Genomic DNA, 16,141 nt, shown 5'->3' on the forward strand with positions numbered 1-16,141 from the left:
AGATTTAAATAACACACTGTCATAATAATCAATTATATCAATTTTTAAATAAAAAAACTACTTATATAATACAAACTAAAGTAGGTATAATTAAAACAATTTAACGTATTTCGATTATAAGTTGTTAAAGATATAATTACCTATTCATAATATTTTTACATATTTCCTAACTGGTGGTTCTCATAAGTAAGAATTCAAAAAGAAGAAATCGCCATTATTATGTTATTAGGTTATAATCCGGACTTTTCGCGCCAATTCTGATCTTTGTAGTTGAGCTAAACTTGTTTGTGTTTTAAATTATTTTATTTGTTTTTATCTTAGCGAAAATGTCTGATAGGGTAAGAAGACTACATTTCGATTATTCAAATATATTTAAAATTAAAAATATTTAATTTTAGCCTGAAGAATCACCAATGCCAACACCTCGATCAAATGTGTCATCTCCTGGTCCAGATCTGGCCCCATTTGAAGATGAAGGTGCTTTACTTGGAGATATCAATTCTGATATTGAAGAGGAAGATGGAGAAGAATTGTTTGGCGATAATATGGAAAAGTAACTATTACTTCTTGTTAAAAATGCTTTGTCATGTTTTGGAAATTTTAACTTTTTAAATGTTCTGTAAAATTTTAGCGATTATCGTCCCATGCCGCATCTAGATCGTTATGATGATCGTATATTAGACGAGGATGATTATGACCAAATGTCTGTTGGAGAACGTCTTGCTGCTGAAGAAGAACTGCGAAGAAGAGACAGGTATGTATAGGTAGTGAGTTTTATATTGCAAAAATTTGCAATACATATGCATAAAATTTGAAATACTAAAATAATTCACAAAACATTAACGTTATTTTATTAATCCCTGACAAGACTGTGGCGATTGCCTAAAAACTTACGTAGGTCAAACTGGTAGAACTTTTAACAAACATTTAGCAGAACACAAAAGTATTTTCAGTATGTATGCACTTTACCTTTTAGACTATAATCATTCCGTTAATGACCAATTTCAAAGGCCTTAATCTATCTTTATTAGAATCTATGAAAATCAACATAATAAAAGATAGAGATATAGTTCTGAACTTGGGACAAACAGTTCTCCATTCCTTAACTTATTCAGTTGAAGACTATAAAGTGTAAACCCATACCAAAATTAGATCACTTGAGAAAGGCACTCTCACTACAGCTGAAACAGTTGTAGTGATAATAAATTTAGTGGAAGTGTTGAAAACAAAAGTTTTCAGTGTTTTACTTAATGTTAGATTAAGAAGACCATTTGTTTTTGAAACAAATTCATTTCCTTGCTCTCCATTCATGCTATCATCAGTTTTCTGAGGTTTATAATTGGTCTTGACCTTTTCTAAAGTTTTTTAATTTTTAAATCTCTATGATAAATGTATTACTATTTTTAAATCTTTCGTATGCCATTCTCTAGGGAGCTGGGTATAATTCGAAGAGATGATCGAGAACTTTTTTATGATCAAGATGATGATGAAGAGGATCCCAGGCAGAGAAGACGTAAAGAAGCAGAAAAGGCTGCTGCCGGAGAGGAAGCTGATGCTGAAATGATTGAATCAATCGAAAACTTAGAAGATACCAAAGGATATACAATTAAAGAATGGGTTGTTATGATTGGTCCAAGAACTGAAATTGCTAATAGATTTAAAAACTTCTTGAGAACATGTACTAACAGTAAAGGTCAATATGTCTACAAGGATAAAATTAGAAGAATGTGTGAGAATAACCAGGTATATATTTTATTTATTTATGAGTTTATTAAAATTCATTAAAGCCTTCCGATATTTTATTTCCCAATTTAATTTTAGAGGTAACATGATGATTGATTTCTAATATATTTTAAATTTTCAGTCTAGTTTCAATGTTGAGTTTCCCAGTTTGGCTCACAAGGAACATGTATTGGCTTATTTTTTGCCTGAAGCACCATTTCAGATGATAGAAGTTTTTGATGAAGTCGCTAAGGATATAGTTCTTTCAATGTATCCAAGTTATGACAGAGTAACTAACGAAATTCATGTTAGAATTTCTGATTTACCACTTATTGAAGAACTCCGCACTTTTAGGTAAGTACATCTAATGAGAAACTACATTAAGGATAGTTGATTTTACTTTATGACATACATTGCCAAGATAGTACAGAAATAACTTTTTATCTGATAATTTATTCTTGTATAAAATCTGTGTAAAAGAAGTATATTATTTTATTTAAACTTATATAGTGGTCTACTGAGTATACAAAATTTACTAATTGTTAATTATTTTTTAGGAAGCTTCATGTAAATCAACTTGTAAGAACTTTAGGTGTAGTAACTGCAACTACAGGTGTTCTACCCCAACTGTCTGTTGTCAAATTTGATTGTGGGAAATGTGGATTTGTATTAGGACCATTTACACAAACACAAGAATCAGAAGTTCAACCTAATGCTTGTCCACAGTGTCAGAGTCATGGACCTTTTATGGTAATTTCATTATATAATATTCATTATATAATTTTTTAGATCAGAAAATTTTATTAGTTCCAAGTTCATTACGATACCAAAAACAGATAATCTCTCTGTGAGTCTTTCTCAGAGAAGTACTTGGCTCCTTGATTTTCTATAACTACTTTTTTCTTACATCCTATTAAGTAAGATTTTATCCAATGACAAGCCGGTCCCCTAATACCACATCTTTCCAATTTCTCCAGTAAAATTGGTTCAAACTATCAAAAGCCTTTGACAAATCTAAAAAAAAAATCCCAGAGATTGATATTCCCTTTAAATAGCCATACTGCGCATGACTCAATAAATTTTGAGAATAGAAAAAGCTTAGAAATCTCACATACATTGCTGATTCAAGTAATTTGGAGAAAGAAGGGATGAGACTGATGGGACAATAATTTTCCAGAAGTTCAGGATCATCCTTTTAAATAGAGGTTTAGATAATTTCAGTGCATCGAAAAATACACCTGTTGAGCATGTGTAATCAAATGACACATTTGTGTTGCTAACTCAAAGGTGCAAGATTTTATTAAGCTATTATGGTTATTCTTCAACTTTTATATTAAAACAATTACCTCACAAATGGTACTGGTGATAGATAAATAGTGTTGGCATTTACTGTTATGTTGTTTCTAAAATTAATAGTTGGTATATTACCCAACAAGTTTAAGGGTACTTCAAGAATGAATTTATTAAAGTTATTACTTACATTTGCAGCATATAAAGGTATTTTTTTAACTATTTGCTGTTTGATTAATAACTTTATTTTTTTTGACTATTTGCCATAAACATTTTGCTTTGTTTTCATTGTTTTGAATGCCATATCTATACTGCAACTTCCGTGACAGTTATAATTTCGTTTTGTTTGCTGATACTGTTCCAGATCTATACTGGTAAGCACTAACAAAAAGTCTAGGAGCAGTTTACACTGTTTCAGTTATATACAGTCTTTCTTCTATTTGAAATTACCTTTTTTTGAAAGTAATCATTGAAGATAGGACCTAGTATTTGCATTAACATTTCTCATTGTTTATTAACATTTTCAGATGTATCAAATATTTGTTCCCACCACTGTTCTCCAAGCAAGGATCTAAAATGTTCATTATCATTATATGTTGATTAATAACTGTTCTTTAACTGATCTGAGCTGATTAAAATTATAAGTCAAGACAATTTAAGCACAATAACTATCGTCCTTACCAAACATTACCAAAGTTGGTGAGATACCTATAGAATGGCTACTATCGACCTTTGTTCTACTACCAAAAATCAAGAATCCCAAACATTGTAATATCAATTGATTTATCAGTTTAATGTCACAATTATTGAAAACATTTTTAAAGGTTATACATGCAAGAATATTCAGAAAGTGTGAAGCAGATATGAGTAATAGACAGTTTGGCAGTATTTTACAAAAGCTAAATAAATTTTTCTAATGTATTCAAAATTTTAGATCAATATGGAACAAACAGTGTATCGCAACTACCAAAAAATCACTCTACAAGAATCTCCTGGTCGTATTCCCGCCGGTAGGGTACCCAGATCAAAAGATTGCATTCTCTTGGCAGATCTGTGTGACCGCTGCAAACCTGGCGATGAAGTTGATATTACCGGAATCTACACTAATAGCTATGATGGTTCCTTAAATACTGATAATGGTTTCCCAGTATTTTCCACTGTAATTTTAGCTAATTATTTGATTGTTAAGGACTGCAAGCAGATCGTTCAATCTTTAACAGATGATGACATTAATTCTATTATTAAGATGAGTAAGGATCATCGGGTAGCTGATAGGATTTTGACCTCTATAGCGCCATCTATATACGGACATGACTTTATTAAAAGGGCTTTAGCTATGTCTCTTTTCGGAGGAGAATCTAAAAATCCAGGTAAATATAGACTATCCTATTAAAAAAAAAATTGATAATTTTTAAATAATTTAGTAAACTTATTACTTACTATGCTGGTTTTCCAGGCATTTATAGTTTGATTAGTAACGCTAATTTCCCTAAAATCTTATTCTCACTATGATGGTACAGCCCAAACTTGCCCTTGGCTTGTAATTCTTGCCTCACAACATTGGCGTTCAGATGCTGTGCACCTTCTGACATACTTGCTTTGCTTGTCTACTTTAATTGCACTCTCCCAACTTATCCGTAGCTTTCATTGCATTTTGGCCCTACATTTTACTATCTAGAATATAATATTTCTATTATATACTAGAACAGAATTTATTTAGTCAATATACAAAAATAGTTTTGTTTTTGACAAGACAAAGGAATAGTGAAAATTTTTACTTATATACATATAAAATTTTTGTGAATTTAAACATTACAAACCGATATTTAAGATTAAAAATTTAAGAAACGACAAACAGTAATTAAAAATATAAAAACATGAAATAACATCTTAATAGGCAAATACCCTGACCAAACTAGTACTATTGTATAAAAGCTGTACTTAGGTACTCCGTTTTTAAATAGAAACAATGTTTCAAAAAGTGTGATTTGATTTTAAGCTTAAACAGTAACAAGTGAAGACTTTTTACTTCATCTGGCAAAAGGTTATACAAACAAACATCAGTCGAATTTTTTATGCTTTTTGTCAACCTAAAACATTGTGCTCTAATAGCATCTCTAGATCTTGTATCATAGCATGGTGGTTGGAGTTTATGTTAAAATTACCTTTGTTGGCATGAATTTTAATCAGCGTCTCATAAGACAGGATAGATTTTGTTTCGATTCAGAGCAGTGGCATATGCCGCTCTGATGAGACCTGAAGAGGTTGAAATACCTATAAGCGGCTTGCCGCCGCCCTGCATCGAAATAAAAATGTAATACTGTCATATTTTATTTCTTTACTCTGTTTGGAGTACCAGAAACTGAATTCACTACGAATTTTGACCATGAAAACGCATATATATACATATATATATATATATATATATATATATATATATATATATATATATATATATATATATATATATATATACAATCAAGTATGTCAAATAAATGAATTTTGCAATTTTAGGTGACAAACATAAGGTTAGAGGTGACATCAACGTTCTTATCTGTGGAGATCCAGGTACTGCTAAATCACAGTTTTTAAAATTCGTAGAGAAAATTGCTCCAAGAGCAGTTTTCACCACTGGTCAGGGTGCCAGTGCTGTAGGTTTGACAGCTTATGTAAGAAGGGATGCTGCGACCAGAGAATGGACATTGGAAGCTGGTGCTTTGGTTTTGGCAGATCAAGGTGTTTGTTTAATTGATGAGTTTGATAAGGTATATATATTAGATAAGACATACAATGTTTATTGCATTTTACACACTTTTTTTTCGATACAGTATAATTCAAAATATAAATAATATTGCTCTAAAAGTATTTTATTATTATAAACTAAAAATTATATACTTTCTTCATATCGAAAGAGATTCTACTTGCCTTTGGTACCTCGTTGTCAGACCTTTATACTAAACCTTGCCCTTTCATAAAATTCTGGCAAATTACTGTACTCTTAATAAAAGCCATCAAGGAATTTCTACTAACTCAATACTTATTTTGCCGTGTATATCAGCCTCATATCACTAAGGGTTTATCATTCAGAGGACATGTGTGCGATTTCTTCCTTCACTTTGTATTTCCTAAACCTTGATTCATTTCAACCTATCTATATTTCCTCTTCTGGCAGTGTCTAATCCACTTATCTTTGACTATTAGCTTTGGTCTGCTAACAATTATTAGACTAGATAAAAGCCTCCTGTCAATGTTGCTAATGGTTTCTCTAATTGGTTTCAAATGTATTTTGTAGTATTGTAAAACTTTTTCCGTTTGAGGATTGTACAATGGGTTGAGGTAAAGTTATCGATGAGAAAATTTGTTCAATCATCATTAGATTTTTTTATTCTGGAAAATCCAATTTGGAAATCGCGAATATGTTGCAATTGTCACGCTATAGTGTAAGGAATATAGTCAGAAGATACAACACTACATGTTCGATCGTCACAAAACAAATATATGTCACATAAAACAAAAGATGTCACAGAGAGGCCCACAAATTAGGATTTGGTACTTACAAAGTAAGTTTTATAGTTGAAGAAATTAGTACAAATTGTTTTTAATAAATCTCATTTTATATTAGGCTAAGGAAAAGCCACTTTTAACATTACAACAAAAGAAAAATAAACTAAGATGGTCAAAAGAGCATAAAGATTGGACTCAGTCGCAATGTGATTCAATAGAATGGAGTGATGAGTCCAAATTTGAAGTGTGTGTTGGAGACAATAGGAGTCGCGTCATTCGCAGAAAAAATGAAGCATTCCATCTCGACTGTCTGAAGAGAAAAGTCAAATTTTCTGCATCTGTCATGATCTGGTGCAGCATGTCGTCTAAAGGTGTGGGAAAGTTACATTTTATTGATTGTAAACACGGACAAATATTTGAATATTTTAGAAGAATCTCTTTTACCGATTATGCAACACTGTTTAACATCAGCGGAAGATTTTGTCTTCCAACAGGAGGGCGCAGGTTGTCATACCTTTAAAAAGAGTTTAAAATGGATTGCAGACCATGGCATACAACTTCTGGAATGGGTTTCTCTACTAACAGTCTCGATAGAGACTTTGTGGTGCGAAATGAAAAAAGCTTTGAGAAAACATCTTGCCAGGTCCGTCAACGAATTGAAGGAAACATTGCAAGAAATATGGGATTCGTTTACATTAGAATTTTGTCAGAACTTAGTAAAAACTATGCATCGAAGAATTGTGGATGTCATTAAAATAAAGGGGATGTAACTCAGTGGTAAACTTTCACATTTGTTTTTGTTAATATTACCATATTCTATGGGTTTTTTAAAATTTATTATTATTCTGTTTAATCAATAGTTTTCATTACGTTATAAAATATTTTCTATAATTAGGAAATTCAAAAATGTTGTTTGATGCATTAAAACTTCTAAAATTTACGCTGCGCTTTTATTTTTGTTCTCTAAAATTAAATTTTATTATCAATATTACGTTGAGCCAACTGATACGGGAAGGGGCTCATATTGTTTTGACTTTTTTAATTTGTTGTTATGACCAATCCAATTATTATTTCTAATGCTGTTTTTTTTTGGTTGAATGAAGACTTTGACTGTTTCTTTTTACAATTATATCTGATGAAAAGCTCCCGTCTACGTTAAAACATTTTTTTATACCACTCGACAGTGAAAAATCTTAAATTATGTAAACAATGTTTCTGTCTTCATGTTATTTAGTTCGAAGCTCTTATAATTTAGATTCAAAAAACAACTGTTAAAAATAATTTATTAATTTTTTAGATGAATGATCAAGATCGTACATCAATTCACGAAGCCATGGAACAACAGTCTATCTCTATATCAAAAGCGGGTATAGTCACCAGTCTTCAAGCAAGATGTTCAGTAATCGCCGCTAGTAATCCTATCGGTGGACGTTATGATGCCAGTATGACTTTTGCCGAAAATGTTAATTTATCCGATCCTATTTTGTCTCGTTTTGATATATTATGTGTAGTAAGGGATGAAGTGGATCCCATTCAAGATCAACATTTAGCTAGGTAAGAATAAGTATTTATATGTGGTTGATACAATATATAAAAGCATTTTTTAACAGCTCTCATATACTAATAAAGTGTTTTTCAACTAATTGGACACAGTGGACAAAACTTCAGACCATTTTGTTTTATTTTACAATACTGATATAATAATACTCGTATATAGACTCGCAAAGAATTTAATGTAAGTATGCAGTTTAAACGGTAGGAAGTGACGAATTGAGAGACATATTTAAAACGACATAGCGGTATTAGGTTCCCAAAATACCTGTCAAAAATTTAGTAGTGGAAGTAATTCAAGAGAAGAGGTTAACATAGTTGCCAAACTTAGTTGTTTTTATTTGACTTGTCGTCTTTTTTAGCATTTTGAAAAATGTTTTAAGACCGGTTGTGTTTCAATGTGAAAAAAATCACAATTTTACTTTAAAATAAGTTTATTTTAACGTTTTGATTTCTCCTTCGGAAATTGTTTTCAAAATACAAAACATAAATAAATAAAATTTATTAATGATTTGTATTTTGAGAACGATTTCCAAAGTGGAAATCGAAACGTCAAAATGAACTTATTTTAAAGTCAAATTATGGCTTATTCCTATGGCATAAGTAACAAAATTCATGTTTTTTAGATTTGTAGTCGGTTCACATATCCGTCACCATCCGTCAAAGAAAGAACAGGAACTACCCGAGGAGCCAGAAAACGAGATGCAGATACCACAAGAAATGTTGAAGAAGTATATAGTGTATGCTAGACAGAATATCCATCCAAAATTACAAAACATGGATCAAGATAAAGTTGCTAATATCTATAGTCAATTGAGACAAGAATCTTTGGTAAACAATTTTTTTATAGAGCTTATTCGAAAATATTTTTGTTTTTTGTGATATTTGTTTTACAATCTCTTATAGGAATAACAAATTTTAAGTAAAATCTTGGCTCATTCTCAGTAAAAATTGTAAAAATTTTGTTTGGCGTATTCGGAGTGACGAGATTTTAAGCTCTACTTCTATATGGATTTGATGAACGGCGCAGTAATTTTTACTTCTTTTAGTTTATAATGCTATAAGATAACAACATAAGTTGCGTAACTGTGAGCCAACAACATAAGTTGCTTGTGCTGGACAAAATATTGGGGAGGATAACAAAAAAATTTAATTGCGGATGACAAAAGATTCAGGACAAAAACAACTAAAAACTGTTAGTTCAACTAAAATTTCCAGGGCACGATATAAAATAATACAGGCCAACAAAATTTGACCATTATTCGGACTCAGAGATCAGAATAGAATTTTCAGATGTTTTTTTTTGTGTTGAATCCAAATCTGAGCTTCTAAATTGCCAAATTCCCTGTGGTTTCTGAGATATCCTAACCTAAAAGTGCAAAAATAGTAGTTTTTGGCCGTTGTTGATGTTATGCAGCATCGTAATATAATTTTTCTCCCAGAAACTGTTATAACTATCTTAAAGTAAAAGTCTCAAATTTAAATGGCGTTTAGTTTACTCAGACACCTTCTTTTTCGCTGATCTATCGCATTTTAAAATTTCTTAGTTTAAAAAAATCTTCAAACCACGTGATTATAATAAAATTTGACCAATATTCGGACACAGAGATCAGAATATAATTTTTTGAAAGTTTTTTGTGCGCTGGATGCGAATCCGAGCTACAAATTGTCAAATTGGCTCTGGTTTATGAGATATCTTAACCTAACAATACAGACCCCCTCCCCTATTGCGACTGAAAAAACTGACGCAAAGCAGTCACTGCATCCCTTTTTAACAGCCCGGGTTAATCGACCACGTGACTTGAATGACCTATCGTATGGTCACATGGTCGATAAAAGTCTCATTTTTTTTCATTTAATATGTTAATATTCTCATAAAAAATTATACAAATAATTTATTGTTAATTGTCATATAACTAAATGTGTATCTTATAGGCTACTGGTTCCTTACCAATCACCGTCCGTCATATTGAAAGTATTATTAGAATGAGTGAAGCACACGCCAAAATGCACCTAAGGGAATATGTACAAGAAGACGATGTTAATATGGCAGTAAGGATGATGTTAGAAAGCTTCGTAGAAACCCAAAAATATAGTGTGATGAAATCCATGAGACAGGTAATGTTTTTTTTTGCGATATGATTGTCAGTTTCTCCCACTACTTATTCCTAAACTTTTTACACTATTTACTTAGATATGACACACTTGTAATCTGACAAACAAAACTAGTGGTTAGAAAAAAAAAGAAAACTAACGTAACATTACTCACTTTTAATCTACATGACGCATTGTATTTTCCAAAAATAAAGCGCTTTTTTTAGCTTGTTCCATTTTTCGATTTCGATTTGAAATTCATCGGGTTTGACCAAAGATATCGCCATGTGGAAGTGGTCGATCGTTGGAAGAGTTTTTATCCGAGTTTTGTCTGTACTAACTTTTGTTTTAGTTTTGAGTGTTATTTTAAACATTTTCTCCGTTGCCACATTCATTTTAATTACTAAGTTTAAGTACTAAGTGATTTTGAATGTCACTATGTGACAGAGGATCCAATCAATTGCCATCTACTCCACTCAATTTTTTCTGGCTTCCCCCTATTTGAGGCCAGGACGACAACAAAATGATATTTTAATCTGTTGTACAACTTTCATAACAAATAAATTACTTTTGGAGAATTGCTAAACTTTTTGCGTAAATTCGTCTTATGAAATCGATCTATGTACAAAAACTAGCGTAGGTAATTCTAGTTTGGCAATTCATTTGTTGAGAAAGCTCGAGTTTTGTATTATACTTTTTACTGATCACCAAATTCGCAGCCAATATTTTAGGATCAACAAACTTTCAAAGGAATTAGACATTTCCATTGGATAAAATAGTACCTAAACCTTCTCTTCCATGCATAAAAAGTTCTGTTACATATCTGGTTTTAATATGGAATTTATTATAGAAATTTTCTTCATAAATTGTTTAGTGTATTCGTTAAAAATGGGTTCACTGTATAATCAGAATCTCCAAATAACAACCCATTTTTATTATCTCCATTTAAACTTCTTATCAAGAATACAGAATTATTTATACCTATATATTTTTCATTTTGGAATCCCATACTGCTTTATTTTAATCATTAGCAACAATATCTCCTAAAAAACGTAAATTAATCCATTTTTTTAATTGTCAAGATTATGAAAACATTGAGTGCCTAAACTAAGTGAAAAGGTAGAATACCGGTTTTTATAATCTTTTATTAACAACTATTTACAATAATATTCTCAGAATATAGTCAAATATATTCTTTTATTAAGTTTATAAACATTAAACATCATACTCTGATTTCATTAAATCTTCTAATACCGGATCCATGTCTCTCACTCACAATAAACAACAATATTTTTATTAAACAACAACAATTTTATTTATTTTTAATTTCGCGATAACCTACAAATTTTAAAAAACTACAATAAACATAATTTATTTTTCAGATAACTTCTTATTCGGTATTTTATTTGGCAAATAAATATTTTACATTTTATATATCAGATAAGTTTATTCATGTCAATTGGTAGTTAACAATTCTTTTCTAGGTGGTGCTAAGTGTTCAAGTCTAAACTAACATAAAGCTTTAAATTATTTTGTTTATTTAATCTTATTTTAAAATTACAGCAACCAATATTTTTGGCAATTTTGCGAAAAAAGTAATTGTATTATTAATTAAACGTATAGTTTGAAGAACAAAATATGATTGAAATGTCAGATGTTGCTAGCTCAGATTTTTTTTCCTAGGTAGCGTAGTTACCCTACCAGACAAACAGTGTGACTTATCGACCTAGCCGTTCATGTAGATAAATACTTATTCTAGTCAATAATACAATTTCTGTTACCCTGATTCTGTTCCATTTCCATTGTTAACAATTTGAGGTGCTGACCTGCAGATTTTCCTGTTCTTGTTTTGAATATTATTCTTGTCGTACGTTGTACTATTTCCGGCGTTTCAAACATTTATCTCTAATTTGTATTTAGACTTATATAAGGTAGATAAAGAAATCTGTAGTATATAGTAGTAGTAATATTTAAATATTTATTTTTCAAATTACACAATTTGTCAATTTTTTTAGCTTTTTGCCATCCGAATAATACAAATAAAATATAGTAGTTTTCAAATTATAGCAATTTATTTTTTTACAGGTCTTCCAAAGATATTTACTCTTCAAGAAGGATCACAGTGAGCTCCTCTTCTATATATTAAGACAACTTGCACAGGATCAACTTACCTTCCAAAGAAATACCACAGAAATGGAAGCACTAACTATAGAGATTGACGAGAAAGATCTTATGGATAAGGTAAGCAGGTCTTATTAGTAGTGAGTAATTTCAAAAGCTTCTTTAATAGATTTCGAAGATTTTGATAATAATATATACTCCTTTACTACCTTAGTGACAATTATGTGTATTTTTCTAAAAGTATATTTAATATAGTTTATAGTTTTCATAAAACAATCTTTTTGACCTGTTTTAATCGAAGTGAAAATAGTAATTCATGTTCCTGTGGTTCTCCTGGTACTGAACGCGTCAACTTTGGTATTTCATTTAATATTTATTATCAATTTTTGTTTGTATTCCCTAAATGACATATCTAATATATTATTCATATATTTTTGCATATATATTTTTTATTTTTTAGGCCAAACAAATCGATATTCACGATCTGAAGCCGTTCTACCAAAGCCAAATATTCGAATCTAATAACTTCGTTTATGATGCCAAGAGAAAAGTGATTATACACACAGTACCAGAAACGATGATCACAGAAGATTAAACTTTAATTTATTAGTTTTAAAATTAAGTTTTAATCATCTATTTTTATACCCATTGGATTTATCATAAGTTTGTAGTATAATACAGTATTCCCTTTTTTATTGCTCCATTTTAGGAGCCGAAAAGAGAAGTACATAAAGTTTTTACAAATATTTTTAGCATTTGGAGACACCTAATTTTTAAGTATTTTGTAAATATTTTTTAAAACAGTTAATATACAGTATTTTTTTTACTAGTTTTATTTTTTACAATATCAAATAAAAGACATATATGAGCAGTATATATATGACAGAAAGAGAAAGTTGAAAGAGAAGATAGTTATAAAAAAGTAGAAAATGACAGTGTGTGCCCTCAAACACAGCAAGTATGTTTCAATGTGTACAAAAATCTATATAAGAAAATTTTATGAAAAATTCTGTGAAGATGGAAGGCAGGGAATTGCAGACGAATTATTCCACAGCATTGATACCGCCAGGCGCGAGAGGTGGACTGAGACAGTTGAAAATTTAGATTTCAGACTCTCGAGTAGACAAACCTGGAATCTGCTTCGAAAACTAAGAGGTAACCCACCCGACCGCCCAACCAATCTAGTTACACCAAATCAAGTGTCTTCCAACATAAAATCTACCTCAAGAGCACTCCAAAACCGCTTACACACAATTAAAGTTAAAAAAGACCTCAACAACTTAAAATCTACTTAAAGTCTACTTGAAACGGAGTATTCCAACCTATTCAACTGTGAAGAAATTACAGAAGATCTTAATGAAATGAAAACTGGAAAAGTAACTGGCTTCGATGGCATTCATGCTAGGTTTTTAAAGGAAAGTGGCAGATTTACTAGGAAATGGCTTGTAAATTTCTTCGATGACATTCTTCAGACGAGAATTTGTTTCTCATCAACTAGGGAAAGCTAACGATTCACCAAAAAAATTTAACAAAGCGATAAAACTTTTTGAAAGAAAACTATATAATAGAATTAGCCAAACAATACTTCAACATATACCTGTGGAACAAGTAGGATTTAGACTAAACCGCAGCCGAACAGACCAAGTAAAATTATTTACTGTTTTCATTGATTTATGAGCAACATACGATACTTTATGGAGAAAAGGGATAATATATCAATTAATGGGAGAGATTCCATGTAGGAGGATCACTGATGTCATTAATGCTATGCTATGTAACATAAGTTTTCAAGTCATCATTGGCGATAAGACTAGTACCCAAATAAAACTGAAAAATGGCCTCCTGCAAGAGAGTCTGTGTGAGTCCCTCTACTTTTTAGCCTTTATATAGCAGAAATGTTGGAAACCACATTAAAGAAGTTTGGATATGCAGTCAACTGGACGCTTGCTACGAGCTATAAGGATCGGAAGATATTTTCGCCACTGGAGATTACAACCCAACATTACCAAGACGGAAGTATTATGCTTTCATTTAAACAGCAGACTGGCCAACTACCAATTAATAATCCACTTTGAAGACAAACTCTTCAACCACACTAAACACCCAAAATATCTAGGATAGAACGACACTTCATAGAACGTTAAACTTTAAAGAATATCTAACAAAACTGCAAAACCTAGAACACGGAGTAACATTTTGCAAAAGTTATACGGTACGTCATGGAGTTCCTCTGCGTCTACACTTAGATCGACAGCACTGAGATTCATACATTTCGTTGCGGATTACTGTGCACCGGTGTGGCTTAACAGTCCGCACACCAAACGTGTTAAAGCCCAACTTAAACAGGCTTTACGTATTATATCGCGCACAATAAAGGCCACACAGAACATGCCCTTGCCAGGAAGTACAGAAAAATTAACGCTGATCCTGTGCTCTGCTCCCACGTTGGTATCACCTGCAGAGACATAAGTAGACTTCGCTCAAGAAATAATCCTCTAGATTCTCCAAGAAGTCTATTTGAAAGGAACTTCAAGATAACTGACCGTTGGCGAGAAGAGTGGGAGAAGAATATACCATCTGACACCCGGAATATGCCATGTATCACTTTCGACCAACCAAGACAAATCTGGGCCACACTGAACATAATCAGAACAAATTATGGCAAATGCTGCGACTCACTTTTTAGATGGGGCAAAATATTTTAAGCATTTAGTAGAGGAATGCCCGATCAGATCCTACAGTGGCAATCCGTCCGATTTCTTAGTTGCGACTAAGGAGTCAATTCAATATGTTTGTGAAAACTAAATGTTTGTTCGTAAAAATCAATTATTATTATTTACTCTTTGTAATGTAGTATGTATACAAAAGTTGAATATATAATACATTACAAAGTATGTGATACCTTGTTAATTGTTGTATTGTGAAATTAATATTCCGACAAATTACAAGTGAAAAGACTCTCGTCTTAAAAAAGTTGTTATATTTTTAGGTTTTGTATTTTTGAAATAAAAAAGAGCGGGGACTTGCTTGAATTTTTTGCTGAATTTAACAATTTTTAACTATATACTCACCCTAATTTTAGATTTACCTCTGTTTTTATAAAGTTCTTTTTTTATTTATTTACAAAGCTCAACAGGCATTAATGGCCTAAGGCTAAAATACAATAATTATAATACTTATATAATTACAAAACTAACTCGTATTAAGTGGGGTGGTCTCTTGGAGCGGTATGTTAATTGTATATTCCCTTTTTCAAAAGCTTCATTCGTATTACGCACAATTTTCTGTCTGAGATCGGTCTTAAGGACATACCTACCTTTCTCTTTAAAATTTTTTGCAACTGCGAAACCTGTTCCCAGTATCCTGCCTTTCTCGCCACTCTTAAATACTCCAATCAACTTCCTTTATTTCATTTCCTGCTGGTTATAGTGAAAATATAATAGAAAATTATGCTTCATATTATAGATTTTTATTAAAAATATACAATACATATAAACTATTATTTATTAGTTTCCTCTAACAATAAATTATACAAAAATATACAATAAAAAGATGATGGATGAAATGAAAATATATTATAGCATATTCAGTAAAAATACCAAAAATTTATTATTAACAATAAGGATTAGAACTCGATCAAACTAATTCGGTACTAAATTTAATAACATTGAGAGAAACTGTTTTAGCTGGTGTCCCTAGACTGCTAATCTTCATTGTATATACCTACTTATATTCAGTATAAAAAGGAAAATAAATTCTTTACTTAGGTTTTTATATATACAGCCAATATAAAATACAGTTTTTATTGCTTATTGTGACAATTTGATGATTAAAACGATTTTTTTTGTCTAGTTTTATT

The 16,141-nt window shown here is 31.0% G+C and overlaps 1 protein-coding gene across 1 annotated transcript; it reads left to right on the plus strand.

The window, feature by feature from the left end:
• The first annotated feature begins 196 nt into the window (after positions 1-196).
• Positions 197-13,108, plus strand: Mcm2 (DNA replication licensing factor Mcm2). The gene is made up of 13 exons (XM_072538636.1): positions 197-338; positions 399-553; positions 632-754; positions 1,431-1,743; positions 1,865-2,076; positions 2,280-2,472; positions 3,947-4,382; positions 5,527-5,777; positions 7,814-8,070; positions 8,694-8,898; positions 10,003-10,185; positions 12,247-12,402; positions 12,743-13,108. The coding sequence occupies exons 1-13, from the start codon at positions 327-329 to the stop codon at positions 12,875-12,877; spliced, it is 2,631 nt and encodes an 876-aa protein (XP_072394737.1). The 5' UTR covers positions 197-326; the 3' UTR covers positions 12,878-13,108.
• The last annotated feature ends 3,033 nt before the right edge of the window (positions 13,109-16,141 follow it).

Source organism: Diabrotica undecimpunctata, chromosome 7 (assembly GCF_040954645.1).
Source record: "Diabrotica undecimpunctata isolate CICGRU chromosome 7, icDiaUnde3, whole genome shotgun sequence".
Taxonomy (NCBI): Eukaryota; Metazoa; Arthropoda; class Insecta; order Coleoptera; family Chrysomelidae; genus Diabrotica; species Diabrotica undecimpunctata.

What these genes read in the sequence shown, in the direction of transcription:
- Mcm2 (XM_072538636.1), top strand. An exon ending in TTTGGCGATAATATGGAAAA is followed by an intron (nt 554 to 631) that starts GTAACTATTACT and finishes GTAAAATTTTAG; the next exon opens with CGATTATCGTCCCATGCCGC. An exon ending in TAATTGATGAGTTTGATAAG is followed by an intron (nt 5,778 to 7,813) that starts GTATATATATTA and finishes TTAATTTTTTAG; the next exon opens with ATGAATGATCAAGATCGTAC.